This window comes from Montipora foliosa, unplaced genomic scaffold, assembly GCF_036669935.1.
Source record: "Montipora foliosa isolate CH-2021 unplaced genomic scaffold, ASM3666993v2 scaffold_393, whole genome shotgun sequence".
Taxonomy (NCBI): domain Eukaryota; kingdom Metazoa; phylum Cnidaria; class Anthozoa; order Scleractinia; family Acroporidae; genus Montipora; species Montipora foliosa.
Window position 1 is genome coordinate 62,175 of NW_027179693.1, and position 15,326 is coordinate 77,500.

General features: G+C 39.8%; 1 protein-coding gene across 13 annotated transcripts in view; it reads right to left on the bottom strand.

Moving 5' to 3' along the window:
- Window positions 1-580: 580 nt before the first annotated feature.
- The window catches only part of LOC137987865 (plastin-3-like), a 43,740-nt gene continuing 28,994 nt past the window's right edge, over window positions 581-15,326 (bottom strand). For 7 of the 13 annotated variants that reach the window (XM_068833947.1, XM_068833952.1, XM_068833941.1 and 4 more), the window contains 11 exons: window positions 14,712-14,928; window positions 13,341-13,526; window positions 11,414-11,488; window positions 9,773-9,853; window positions 9,127-9,268; window positions 8,353-8,441; window positions 6,170-6,362; window positions 3,538-3,647; window positions 2,774-2,917; window positions 2,261-2,290; window positions 581-1,241 (listed from right to left, as the gene is read on the bottom strand). In XM_068833947.1, coding sequence (XP_068690048.1) covers window positions 1,089-1,241; window positions 2,261-2,290; window positions 2,774-2,917; window positions 3,538-3,647; window positions 6,170-6,362; window positions 8,353-8,441; window positions 9,127-9,268; window positions 9,773-9,853; window positions 11,414-11,488; window positions 13,341-13,526; window positions 14,712-14,928 — 1,420 coding nt within the window. In that variant the 3' untranslated portion in view covers window positions 581-1,088. The remainder of the gene's footprint in view (window positions 1,242-2,260; window positions 2,291-2,773; window positions 2,918-3,537; window positions 3,648-6,169; window positions 6,363-8,352; window positions 8,442-9,126; window positions 9,269-9,772; window positions 9,854-11,413; window positions 11,489-13,340; window positions 13,527-14,711; window positions 14,929-15,326) is intronic. The other 6 variants (XM_068833955.1, XM_068833948.1, XM_068833953.1 and 3 more) reach the window with 1 other exon arrangement.

The window sequence follows — 15,326 nt, forward strand, 5'->3', positions numbered from 1 at the left end:
CATCAAGTTCAAAATATTTGTAAAGTAGCTTTCTTTCATATACGCAATCTATCTAAAATCAGGAAATGTCTCACTCAGAAAGATACCGAAACGTTAGTTCATGCTTTTGTAACATCCAAGTGCACGAAAGTTTGGTCATCTTGGAAAGATGTTTTCACATCTCACCTTCGTTTCTCTTTCATTTTTTTCTGCAAAAGATGTTTCGACGAGTCATTTCGTTTCATCTTAAGCCGTTCAATTTAGCGTTTCCTTTCTCAAACACTGAGCAAGAATACCCATCGATCAGTAAAAAACAATGTCAGACTTAGCCACTTTGGCATAAATACACTATTTTTACCTCGTTTCCATGGTCCAGTGGTCATTGTCACCACCTGTAATAAAGATAATCTGGGTCCGGGTATTCACTACATACACAGTCGAACATCATGAGAATCGCAATGTAAGGCCGATGTGAGAAGGACAAACCTCTCTCTGTTCTTTTCTTTAGCGCTAAATTAACCATACACCACTCACTGTACTTTTGCAGGCCCGAGTATAGGCTACTTGTAGCCTCTTGTTAACAAAGGAAACAACACTTTACTTTTTTTTTGGAAAATATTTATTATTTTTAATGACTAGAAGGACCACGCTCTTTACTACAAAAGTCCATTCGTTAATGACTGCCGCATTACAAACATGGGTTTTGTGTTAATAATACTGTCATTAACCATACATTCGTAAATGATTAGAATGTGCTTCACAACAATTCTCTACTTTGCCGTAGAGGCTGGGATATGAATATATATATTCCACACAATGGCATTTATAAAATATGCTTGTAATTCCCTTTATTACTGATACTTTAATTTGATGTTACTTTTAAATAATTTGAAATGTGTAGCTAAAAACTCAACCGGCCTCGTGCACAATTTAGTGTTTCCTTAGTCCAGGTGACTTAAAGCAGTAACTTTTGCTTGTTTACAGGCTACAGCTGTTCATTGGTGAGCTCAAAATTCTATTATATTCCTAAAGGGTAAAACATCTAGTCTTCTTTTTTTTTCGTTTAAAGGTCAACCGAAGTTTAAAGACTCCTGCTGTTGAAACTTCTTTTATTCCATAGCGAGAGCTGTAGCCACCAGACAAGCAAATACTGTTAACACCATCTTGGGTTTAACTTCTACCAAGTCATCAGGTAAAGCATAGGTTGTGGCTCCAATCTTTCGGGCAACACCGAGGGCGTATTTGGCGTTTTCGTGTCTTTCCTAGTAACACAGAGAGCAGAAGATATAAACAGTTAAGTCTGATTTTCACTAGCGACGCAAGCACAAACGGAAGCATATGTATCAAATATTTTTTCCTTCTCTTTGCGCTTGCGTTTCTGCTTGCGTCCTGTGAAACCGAAACGAAACATAAGCACAAGGAAATTTGCTAGGTCTGGCCAATCAAAGCACTCGTTCCAGATTCCCCGCGTCTGAGCATTTAAACAAAATGGCGGTTGCCGTGGTTGATTTTGATGCTAATGTCGACGTTCATTTTCACTGAGCATAAGCTGCTTATGCTTGTGCTTTGTGCTTGTGTCGCTAGTGAAAACCAGGTTTAAGGAGACTTAAAACAGGGGCACCCAACTAGCCATTTTTTTCACAATTCATCAAAATATATCATGGCTAAAAAATAAACCAAATATAAGCCTTTTGGGAACGATTTCTCTACCTGCTGGGAAATTTTTATCTGTTCCGCACGCCTAGCAGAAGCAGACCAGAAATTCCGTTTGCCAGCAGGGCAGGGAGGAGGTGCCCAAACCCAATCGAAGGGCACATTGACTACAAATAGCCCTCACAACAGAAATATTTCTCCCAGGAGAAGGCGGGAGCGCGAGCGGCACATTGAAAACAATATGCCTGCACAGCAAAGATCCTTTTTCCCAGCAACTTCCATTAACAGGAGCTCGTTACCTGCGTCCTCCATCTTTCACAGTAACTCTCTGAGTAAACCCTTTCCCGTATCTTTCTATTTTTAGAAGCACCTCCCAGGGGGGCTTCAGTGGGTGTTTTCACAATTGCCAATCAAAAGAGACCTATCGTTAGCCATCTACTACGTCACACACGTATGTGACGCATGTGATCCACTTACCCCATGTCTCAGTCACATACGTCAAAATATAGTAGTTTTAAAAATAGAAAGATATGGGAAAGAGTTGACTCAAGGTTACAATGCATATGGAAGCTCCAAGTAATGGGTTTCTGCCAATACGTCTTTTCAGTTCCAGCCAGCAGATACATACCTGGCTGGGGAACACCTCCTTTGGGTGCCCCTGTAAAAAGGATGAGAATATTAGTTCTAATCTAATTCAAATGTCAAACGTCTCGCAACAATGCTACGAACGAAATGTTAAATGCCGGCATAATTGCATTGATTGGTAGATTAACAAGATTTTAACCTGGCAAATGGATGAAAAGAGCGACTGTACAATTGCGTGCAACATGCACAATCGTAAAAGAGAGTGTTCTACGGCTCAGAACGAGCGCAATCCGGACGTGAAATCGGCCAAACCTGTCCAGAATAGTCCTTTTCCAAATTCATGTCTGCCTCCTTTTCAAAGCGAGTCTAAGTGCGAAGTTTTTCTCGTGGAAATTAGTTTTCAATCGTATGTAAAGTACAACTAATTACCATCACGTAAACTTCGCACTTACACTCGCTTTGAATAGGAGGCAGGCATAAACTCGGAAATGTCCTATATATCACTGTATGCCCGAGTACATCGCTGATAAATTCTGGTAGTCTGTTTCTTACCAACCTCATCAGTTTCGCCAGCTGACACCAAGCCATAGTCCACTACACCAGGCTTTATGGCGTCGACCAAATCTAAAACTGCCTGACTTGTGGCAATAGATGGATCCTTGAAATTCGCAATTTTACTGGACTTGTTCGCTTCTTGCAACTGTGGGACAAAAAGTAGTAAGTTACGAACACAGCGAATCGTTCCATTTCATTTCGATACTCTTCCGAGATAACAAGACTGGCAGGCCACGATAACTTTCTCTGCAAAATTTAAAAAACTCTCTGGGGCGGATTCAGAGCCACCTGAAAAATTTCCGATTGCCCGGTGAAGATGGCTATGAGTTTGCTTCAGAAAGGTTTTTTAACTTTGCAGAGAGTATTGTCTGAGTCTGCTAATCATTTTCCAGCAATAAAATCTCTGGTCACCTAGTTCCTTTTACATGCCTCTTTTGTTGCCATGGTGATATTACGTCACATTAAAGAGTGTACACTTCCCAGAGCAGAGTGCAAAAGGCACAAATTCAACTCAAATGTGGCGTCACGTGTTAGGACGCTTTTCATTTGAAGAATTGACAGGCCAGACCGGGCATTTGAAATGACTAACTCTACAACTGAGGTGGAATTCAATGATGTGTTTTTAGCCGTTTGAAATCTTCAACGAGTACAATCGCCACAACGGCTATGGTTCCAAAATTAATGATGACAAGACTTTTTCCCTATCACATAAAATCCTTCCAATTTCATTTGTTTCCCTGGAATAAGCCAAAAGACAAAGCATACCTTGTTATTGACCCAATCAACAATATCCTTGTCTGCCATGGTCTTTCCATCTGCAGTCAGTTTTGAAAGCAAGGCAAGTGTGTATGCTCTCATCTGCTGCCACACGACAGCTGCAAATTAAAGATATTACCTTTTATAAAGTTTTTCTAGCGGAGCTCTGCGTGGCGATTGGTTAATACGGCAGCCTCGAGAAATTCCAGTTTTGGTTATGACGTAATCGTGGGACCGTCCATCCGTAGGTTCATACCGCAAACGGGAAACGTAAGGATGAAACTTGAGTTTTGCCACAAATCAAAGAAACATGTTCGATTTTAATTAATGTCTTCACTGTTTGTATCAGATATCGAGAAAATTCTCAAAAGGGAGAAGCAAGTTAAAAGAAGAAACCTCTTAAGGTTTTTGGACAAGCAACTGCCTGGCGTTTGCCGTTTCACGAAAACGCGAAGCTAAATCTCTCTGTTAAGCGTCACGTTTACGGCAAATGTCGGACTAAGATTTGCGTTTTGCCAAAAATGGAGAAAAGTCGTTTGATATGAGCTCATTCCTTGCGTGTTAGCAACAGGTATCAAGTAACTGTTCAAAATAATAAGACGAATTAAATAACAAAATTTTCATGCTTTTATGACAAGCAGCAGCCCACCGTTTCGCATTTGCCGTTTCACGTAAACGCGATGCTTAGGGCCGATTTACACGATACGACTTTGTCGCATGCGACAAGCTCACGACAGGCCTACGACATGACTTACGATTGTCGCAGCGTTTTAAAACATGTTTTAAAATGCTACGACATTTTTTCTGACGTACACAACAATCGTATATCATGTCGTGGGCCTGTCGTAAGCCGTTGTCGCATGCGACAAAGTCGTACCGTGTAAATCGGCCCTTAGGGTGCGTTCGATTGACCGTACATTCCGGAATAGGAATACATGGAATAGAAGTTAGAAATCCTTCGTTTTTACGGAGATTCACATTAAAATTGTCAAACACCCGCTAGAATGCTGTTTAAACATATCTATATTGTCTTTGCTTCTTCAAAACGCTACACATACCGCCTTAAATCATCACTCCATTTATTCTTATTCCGAAATAGGGTCAATCGAACGCGCCCTTAACGCAGTGCTGGAACCCGCGGTTTTTGGCGGGAAGTTGCATGACTGCGTACTGCATTTGACACTGCGTTAAGTATTTTTTCAATAATACCTCGTACAACGAGGAAAGAAGAGGGGAAAAAAAAGAGAAAAAAACCTTAAGGAGGCGACGAGTAGGCGATGCTCAACGCGAGCGGCTTAGAGCACGAGAAACTAGCCGAAATATCAGAGACAAACAGAGAGACAGATGGAGGGAGAGAGGAAAAGCAAGCCCGAATAAAGAGACAAAATTTATGTATTGACGAGCAACGGAAGCAAGTAAATCCCGAGCACGAGACAACAGTGAGAAGAACTAGCGGAAAGAGCAAGGGAAAATACCAGAAGGTCGTATTGGTAAGCAGATTAGTTTTAAAAGTATCTGAAAATATGAACATAAATAAATAATAATCGAGGAGCTCCGCTTTTAGGCTTACCTAAATATATATACAAAAATTACGTGGATTTCGTTTGCGATTACCCCGGGCGATTACACGCTGATAAAAGTCACCGTCCCCTCAAGGCTATCTTCGGGGAATTTCAACTTTTGAAGATCGAGTCACCAAGAATTTCCCTCTCCCTTAATTCAGTTCCCCAAACATGCCTGGTAGAGCCAACGTGACTCTGAAAAATCTCCTTTTTGATCAGTAGTTTATGTACGCTGCACTTTCTCTACCAAAGCCATACCTTGTTGAAGTGAAATGAGAACCAAATAATTAAGTAATGATCCGTGTAAGGTGGATAGCAATTTCCTTTGTTATGCGGCAACGGGGCTTTCCCCACATAGGAATGTTATCATTTTTACACAGAGAATGCATAAACCTACAGGAAGGCAGTTAACGCAATAAAATTCATTTACAGCCCACTTTGAAAGGGTGTTTTTTTGTGTTAAAAGATTTTGACCAATCAAAAGAGTTGAAAACAAAAGCCAAGAAACGTTTACAATTTTACATGTTCCCTACATACGATTTCTGTGGAATTCATTTAAACTGAGACCAGATGAAAGATGGAAGATGGTTGGAAAGTAAGGATGAATATAATATTGCTTTATGAAGTTTTGTTAACCGTTTGCTATTTAAGCCAATCAGAAGTAAGTACAGACAGTAGAAAAGTTACCACCTTTTTGCATACCAATTGAATTCCAACATGTTCGTTGCCGTTGTTGCTATCGTTCTTATCTGGACCGTTTCTTAAATATTAGAAAGAAGACTATAAACACTTCATTATCTTTGCAGATCTTTCTTTGTGAGTTATATGCTTGAGAAGGAATATCCATTAATGTAGTTCTTCATCTTACTAGGGCACACAGTTGTATTAAAGTTGGGAGATAAGGGAAAAAATTGCTATTTGATCCCCGACACCTCCAGGGTTAGCCGGAGGGGATGAAGTTTCGCATTGACCAATGTTATCGTAATTAAAAAATTAACTAATGGAAGTGCGGTACAACCTGAAAGTTTCAGGTGTCTAGAGACGATTTCATTATGGTCATTAAACAACAGGTTTCTTACCAAGAGTCAAGGTCTCATTGCAGTCATGGATGTCTTCTCCACCAACACCGACCAACGAAAATTTCATTTGCTTCCCAACATCCACAGCATAGTTACAATTTTCTACCTTTTTCATCTTTCCACCCATTTGCTTGAATGGTGGTCTGTTGACCTTTTCCCAGTTAACAACACCTGGCTGGACGATGTCATATAGCTACAACAGACAAATTTGAATTAATTATTCTAATGACATTAACTAATTTGCTTTTTGTAGGAGACAGCGCATGACAAAAACAATTAATTCATTCAACGAGTCCTTTCACAGCGGCAAATGAGCCCAACAAATTGAACTGCTGCTGGTAGAGCATTGCACCGGCATTGTGGATATCATATCACTTGCAGACTGCATCTCAGCGCTCCGGGTTCGAATCCCAGTTCATGCCATTCAAAGTTCACTCAGCTTCCAATCCAATTGTGGTGGGTAAAATGAGTAGCAGTATCACCGAGGACAAGTTGTGCATGTGACAAGACTGGAGTACCACCTATAACTGCCATTAACGCCCACGTCGCCAGTGGAGGGTAGGTGCCCAGGAAGCCTGGGGGCTGCAACCGCAGTCACATCCCCAAGGCGCTAGAACACCCGACTGGCCTGCCCAACCCGCAACCAAGCCACGAGCCCCCCGCGCCAGGCCCCCCTAAGGCACCCGTCACACTTGAGCCAGATAGCTCAGTGGAAATAATAATAATAATAATAATAATAATAATAATAATAAATAAATAAATAAAAAATAAAAAATAAAAAAAAATAATAATAATAACACACAAAAAAAAGAGCACAAAAAAAAAAAAAAAAAAAAGGGGGGGGGGGGAGAGGGAGGGAACGCCGAGAAACACTAAACTCCTAAACCGACTCACAACGCCACGCCAACAGAGCAACAAACACGCTGCAAGCACATTGGACAACGCATGCACTACGCCGGAATACCGCTGAACCATGTCAGCCCCAGGGCTCCCCCAACCTAAAGAGTGCTGCAAACGCTACAAAAACGCATAACAACGCTAACAAACGCCTGCAAAACGCTACTGACCGGACTAGCTCCCGGTCGTGAACCATGTCACTATAACAAACGCTGCAGAACGCACCAAAACGCTGAACAACGCTGCTAGACGGGCAAGACACTAACAACCGCCTGCAAAACACTACTGACCAGACTAGCTCCTAGTTGTTAACTATGTTAAATTTCATTTAACTATATTAAATTACGGCAGAACAAAGCTTTCAGACCATCTTCTATAGTCCTATTCTCTGTATCTTTGAGTTGTTATTTGTGACTCTCTAGCAAAAGAACTTGAAGGCTCTCGCAATGTTCAAACTACTGCACAAAACGGATTTCTGCATTCGTCTTAGCAACTCCCTACTGCATCCTCCCAGTAGCTTCTTCGTTGCACTTCAGAGTCCCTTGGAATACACGCCGTGGGCGTTCACTATGATGTTAACTTGGTTGAATCTGGTAGCCCAGGTATTGCCTCTTGAATTCCCAGTGTAAGCAGGCGTACTTGTGCGTTTTCTCTTCTTCCTTCTGCTGTTGATTTTCAATCCAAGGACAGCTCATCTCCAGCATAGTGATTGTCCTGTTCTGCTTGGTGATGATCCTCGCATCTACTCTGTTGGTGAGCACTTCTGTGTGGTAGGTGTACACTGGTACATCCCAGTATGCCACTGCCTGATAGTTTACGTAGAGCAGTTTTGGTTGTGTAGGGGAGTACCAAAGTGGGATCGTCTCTATCAATTTCTGGTCTTTTAGGAGCTCAAAGAAAAGGATCTTTAGTGATGCATTATGCCTCTCAAGGTCTTTAGTTTGTGCGAGCTCACTACAGCCAGAAAGCATGTGTGCCACTGACTCCTGGGCTTTACCACACAGCCTGCATGTCTCATCTGGGTTGTTACTTGCTCAGGTCTTTCTTGTGTAGTATAGCTTGGTCGGAAGCACCTATTCATATAACTCGCCGATGCCTCCTATGGTGTGCGTTGGTGCCGTCTGCCAGTTTTACATCCACTCGAAGCACTTGCTATCAAGGTCTTCATCCTCCTGATGTCATTATCATTATTATTTATTAGTACAGATGACGATCTCTCACACACATTCCATTTTCCCATTAAAGGGCTCTCGTGGCCAAAAAATAAATTTCAATATATTAAATACCTGCAGCAAGACCAAGCCACTGCAAAGATCTCTGTACAGATTATTCACATATGGGCTGACCCCAATGCTGTTCATCCAATTACGGAAAGCTGCCGAAAGAAACAGAACATTGACATGCTCAGACAAAAAGGATTAATAATTAATAAAATAAATTATTACGATATCAAGCTTTTTTAACAACCTCTGGGACCAAGCCATCCCAAGTTCAAGCAATAAGTTTGTAACTGGGTAAATTATTATTGTCTCTAACACAGTGGAGATCATTTCAGTGACATCAACTGCTGCTATTAATGTGCCAGGAAGAGCTTCATTAGCTGCAGAAACATATGTCTCTTCTGTTTCAGTGGTTTTCACACACGAATAAGAAAAATAACTTTAATAGGAAATGTCTCTATATATTGTTGATCAGAAAGTGAATTAATACCACAACAATACGGATTCAAGTTGCTTATTACAAAATCCAACTTAAATCACAAAGAAACCGTTCCAAAGTTATTGACAAAATAACATTCCATTGATTACTAGATCAGAGTCGGATACTGGTACATAATTTTGACCTGGTTTGACTGTACGATATGGCTGTCTAACCCATTGATACCTCAACATGCCCTACAGCAACGCCAGTTGACGAGTAAAATTGCCTGGCGTTAGACAGTAAAATCTGTAATTGACAAGTCTCAGTCCCACTTGGTAAAGAAACAAAAACTCAGTGAACGATAACTTTTAATCAAGCCCGATTAAATTGTGATAGTTTCCCATAAGGCCTTCACTGACTTCGTTCCTCGCGGGTTTCTTCCCGTGCTTCTTCCATGACTTCCTCAATTAAGTCAGCATCCATAGGAGGCAATCCAGGGTAAGTGTTGAACAAGTTTGCGACAAAGGCCATGTTAAGTTTGGAATTTCCAGCCACCACTTCCTAAAAAGCAATGAAATCAAAATAAGTAGATGTGATTTAACTTGAGGTTAATTGCCATCACCAATGGGTTTAACTTTCAAAGTTGACTTTTCATGCTAAACTGATTTCATCATTAATATTATATTGTTGTGCAGCAAGTATGAAATAAGTTAGCAATACCACAATCAGAATTCATAACAAATCTACAAATGTTCAGAAAATCTCATTGTTTTGACTTTACTGGCTTTTTACCATAATGCATTGCCCTTTTAACAAGTATGCACCATGCAGCAACCAGAATGCAACTTGCTGTATGAAGGAATCTCACTTTGAGTAGTGGTCACAAAACAGCAATGAACTATTTTTTAAGGTAATAACTATATTCCTCTTAGCTTTTCATTCCATTAAGCACATATATGCATACATCATTCTGTTATGAAAATATTATAATAAATTGCAGCAATTATTGATATCCTAGGGCTATACTAGTCAGTTTTCTTCAAGGTATAGAAACATACAACTTACCTTGGGGCGTACAAATTTTCTGCAACCAATTTTGTCTGCCATTTGCAGCATTTTCTCAGCTCTCTTAGTGTGATCGCTTTCCTACCAAATATGAATAGAAACACTACACAGTCATGATCCACCTACATTAATCTACACCACCAACTGATCAAAAATACTTATTAGTGTTAGTACGTAGTCATCAGGTTTTCTTTTTAGACAAAGGTTAAATGGCCATTCAAATTCTTCTTCTTCTTCTTCTTCTTCTTCTTATTATTATTATTATTATTATTAAAACTCAGTTACAGGCAACCTATGTTCTGTCTTTGATTTTCTCTTATAATATATTCCATTACAAACTGCACTGAACACTAACTTTTTCTCAGCAAAAACTGATGATGATTCTACCCAGGGCTTCAAATTATAGCAAGAGCAAATCCAAGTGATTGGGGAGTCTCTGGAGAACCTCAACCCTCCAAGTTCTCAAATTCACCTGTACATGTACTTGCATGTGAATGTGGTTTACAGGGGTTTCAACAACTTTTGAAGTAGATGCCTTGGCTAATCAATGAAAGTGGCAGTCACTCTTGTCTTTTACGAGGGTTTGAGTGAAAATCAAGGCGGAGTAGCTGGCAGTGAGGGGCAAATTTCTGACAAACAGAGAGCACAATACCACCGGTGACCCAGCTTCTAATGAAACCCCTACGTTTAATACTCTTTGGTTTTTTTTTAATTGTTCTTTCTTCCCTTTCAGAATGTCATAAGAAACACCTGATGTGATGCCACAACTCAATTTGGGTGCGGCTCAAGAGAGAATGCATGTTTTATGAGTCAATGAGTCAATGAGTCATGAGTCAATGGACTCACAGTCAATATAGCAATAATTATTTTGTTGATTAAGCCTAAGCCCTTGTTTCAGTGATTAGGCCTAAGCACTCTGTGAAATTTTACCTATCATTTTATGGTTTAATTAACTGCACTAACTCATTGACTCATGACTCCTTGACTCATAAATACTTGACACTCGGCTCAAGAAGGAAATTGCAACATCATGGTTTCAGCTTTTCATGTAACCAACAAAGAGGAATAGTGGTAATGGTAACAAATTTAAATAGTACACTTTCTCCATACATATTCCAATGTGCTTTACAAGCAATAAATTTATGGAGGAGATCAGACATCAGCAAATACAGGAGCTGGTGGCTGTCCACTAGCGATATCACCCAACCCATGAATGAATTAAATGAGGCCTGACCATACTACCACTGGTTACTCCATGCCCTCACTCTTCACATACAGTGTGGGGATTCTATAACATCCCACAGGGTAAATCAACAAAACAGTGTTGTGAGATGGGGTATAAAGTTTATCGTCCTTGTCCGAGAACACTAGAAAGTCTACCCATTTGCAGATGTCATCACAAAGGCAGCACTTTCTCCTCAGTTCTTTTAACTAAAGACACTGAGTGTTGGCCTGGCCAGGGTTGAACCCAGGACCTCCTGTACGGAAGTCCAATGCTCAACCAAAGCAACCAGTCAGTGGGAAAACCTAAATTCTGCCACTGATGGAAAAAAAAAAAAAGAAAAACACACACAAACAAAAATTGAAAACCCTGTAAGCTGCAATTATGTACTTCAAAACACTTGTATTTTTTGGACTTACTCGCATGGGGTGGGTGTCAACAAACATTTCAGGAGGAGTAATGCGCTGAAGAAGAACGCTGTAGCACTCAGAATACTAGAGGGAAATACACAAAATATTTCAACTAAGGTAACATTTCCTATACAAGGACAAAAGTTACGAGCGCACAATACACAGTTTTACCAGTAGGACTTCTTCGTGGCTTTTTTTCCCCAGAAAATCTTCAAATTTGAGGAAAAGAAAAACAACATTCAATAAACCTGAAGAACGCTGGTGTTGGCCAGCTGAAATATTGTAACAACGCCTATGTTCACGTTGTCTTGACCAACCTTTGCAGTATATTTTCCATAATTATATAGTTACAGAAAAGAGTAGTTAATCAGACAAAAGTGAACCCGCAAAGATCTATAGCCCTGTATATGAAAGTACAGATATCCAAAGTACACTCAGGCCATCTAATTATTATTATTATTATTATGAGAAGAGCAATGTGTGGTGCAAAACTGATGGAGAAAAAGAGGACAGAGGACCTGATGGAGATGTTGGGATTGAAGGAAACAGTGGTTCAGATGGCAAAGGCAAATGGAGTGAGATGGTATGGGCATGTGTTGAGGAGGGAAGATGGGCACATTCTGAGAAAAGCGTTGGAGTTCGAAGTGAATGGCAAGAGGAAGCGAGGACTACGAAAGACGACGTGGAAGATGCAAGTGGAAAAGGAGAGCAAGAGTGTTGGTTTGGAGAAAAATTTAAGGACGTCATGAATCGAATGAGATGGAGAGTGGGAGTTAGAAAGATTGCTGACAAAGTGGGGTAAATCCGGCCACCCCAGTTTACCGGGATAAACCCGGATCAAAATTGGATTGATGATGATGATGATGATGGTGATTATTAGTATTATTATTATTATTACAGTAACTACTACTACTATTAATAAAATACAAGATTACTCACAGTTCCATTACCTAAACTACTAAACATACACTGCCAACAACTTGAGTTACAGTGATAATAAAATTTAACCTATTGACTACTAGGAGTGAGACTTGACAGATTTAATTCTAATGCCAAATGATTTTACTCATCAACTAGAGGCAACCTCGGCGTTCGAAGCGTCAATGGGTTAAGTGTCAACGCAGTTGTTATCATTATTATTTTAGTACAGAGCGGTTTTCAATTGTCTGTCGAAAGTCAAGGCTGCTGCCTAAGAAAATTTTAAAGGGGCCCTCAGAGCTAAACGCTGAGAACTTAGGAGCCCAACATATGAAGTGAAAGGTGTTGCTGTGAAAAATTAAGGAGCCCAGAGCTATTCTTTGGGAGCCCCAGGCTACCGGGCTCCTGTTAGGCAACAGCCTTGAAAGTAATTAGCGAATTGCTTTGGCTTTGCATTACTTCACTCAGTGATTGGTTCAAAGTTCTCATGCCACTTTTTCAACCAATCACAAGTGAAACCAAAACCAATCGTGGCTCGCATGTGCACATTTTCCCGCGCTTTGTGTCGGCTACGTGTAATTACTTCGAGTTTTGATTAGTTTACTGGATTGTCTCCGTCCTTTTTGATTGGCTAAAGCAATTACTTTGGTTTTTTGTTTTACTACACTCGATTCACTCTAGTCCTTCCAAAAACTACTCACATACCCCATGTACATGAAGAGCCCACACCACGAGGCCACTTTTTATTGAATTCGTCAAAAATAATTGTTTCAAGGGACAGAAACGTTTCTGTTTCATACCTTAACCATGGATTTGAAAGCAATCGAGCATGGAAGTGTCTGACTTCTTCTGCAGTGACTGACCCATATATATCCTTTGGCAACCAATAGTAAATAATTCAATGAAGGACACAGGGCATCTTGTAAGGAGAACATATTCAGGATTTGGAGACACCAACATGGCTAAGAAACTATAATATTTATCATAATATTAATTTTTCACAAGAGGTTACATGTACCTTGATGTCATCGCTGAAATTATGCACCCGTCGATTATGTCCTGCTTGTTCTAAGTGGTAGTTGAACCATCGCAAAAGAATTTCTTCAGGAGATAAAGCCATGAGATCGTTAATGGTCTCCCCTTCCATCAAAAGACGAGCCAAACCAGGTACATTGGTTAATGAAATATTGGCAAACAAACCAATCTAAGAAATACAGTAATTAAAATATTTCATGACTAACCAGGAAAGATAGTTCAGAATTCCATTTAGCTCACAACAATTATTCTTCATTTTACAAGAAAACAGTACAGTGAACATTTGCAGTGAGGCAGCACAAAATCCAACATTCACTTTGTTCCTCACATGTTTCTGCACTTTCAAATAAAGTGAAAAAGGATATCGCACTTTTTAATGCAGTTGAATGCAATTTGATAGACTTAAACAATAAGGGGCACATTCCCAATGGGTTATTCCAGAAAAAATCTGCATTCCCCCCCCTCCGGTGGATGGGCATGTTTTCCCCCCCCCCCCTCCAGACTGGATTTCAAAAAGCACTAGACTTCCCTCCCCCTGGATTCCCAAGGCAAAAGACCCCCTCCTGACTGGATTTCCAAAAAGATCATAAATCCAATTATATTTATTCAACATAATATACTAGCACTTTAAGTAAATATACAAAGTTAAAGTAATAAAAGAGTATAAGAGTTCACACAGAAGAAACTCTGCATTGTCGACTGGCGATTGAAATTTACTTAGCTGAAGTCAGAGAAACAGTTTATAAACATGTTATCATCCAAATTTGGAACTTTAAGACCTTTGGTAACTTGAATTTGATATTTTACTTCCAATAGTAGGTCAGTCTATTCTAGAGTGGAACTCAAGCACTAGTGTCGTAAACGGTTTTTCCGTATCATTGCTCCGTCATGAATAGAAAGCCTCCCGACTTTTGCCAGTAAATCGAAAAGACAAATATAACAGATATGAAATCATTTTCCAATCTAAATATGAATTTTTAAAATAACAAAATCGTGCAGTTTAATATCAACGTCTCCAAACTTGTGCAAAGTTAAGCTCAGCGGAGTGCTTGGGTCTGGGTTAACAACAAAACAAACAGTGTCAGGCAATACGCCATGCTGCAACGACTCTCTTTAGGTTAGTCACATGTTTTCTGCGTACTTTTTGTGATTTTTTAATGAAAGAACATGTTGAGATAACTTGAAATATATAAGGTCAGAAATATGTAAACAGAATGATTTCTACTTTTTTCAGATTCAGATGCATGGAGCTCGAGTGTTACAGGTCTAAAAGTACCCCCAAAGAAGATTTTTTTTAGGTTCAACCCCCAATCACATATTGTTTATTATCAAAAACAGATGCCAACAAACTCACTCTGATGATTTGCCACAGAACTCCAAGAACAAGATGTGGTTTGCCTTTTTCCAAATCCTCAGCACCAATGTTTACAATATTACATCCAATAGATCGAGCTGAATTCAATGCCAATGTCATGTTTTCATGAATTTTGTAGATGCTTAATTTTCCGGACTTCGGTTTATTTACTGCACGTTCATCAATGGTGTCCGGCACAGACAAATTGATCATCTTGCTGCAACAAATGAGTTGAACATTCAAAATTTTCAATAAGATTCTCAAAACTTTGGAGAGTTGCACAGTCTAGGATCTGCAAAAAGGATAATTTATTATGGAAAACTCAAGTTTAACAACATTGAGGTCCACTAAAAAATATCACCTCTTAAACCCTTCCTCACCTGAAAATGAGATTTGTAGATTTTACTCTGGCTAATGCCAGACAATTTTACTCACAATTGAGGGTGCTTTAGGCGTAAATGGCTGAAGACTAGAAACAATATGACTGAGGAACAGTCCAACCTGCAGCCAACAATATTCAATGAAAGGGTACTGCTTTTTTTCCTTACTATACACGTAGTAGTATAGTACACCAGCTGACAAACATTAAAGATCTCAAGTGAAGCTATGATCTTC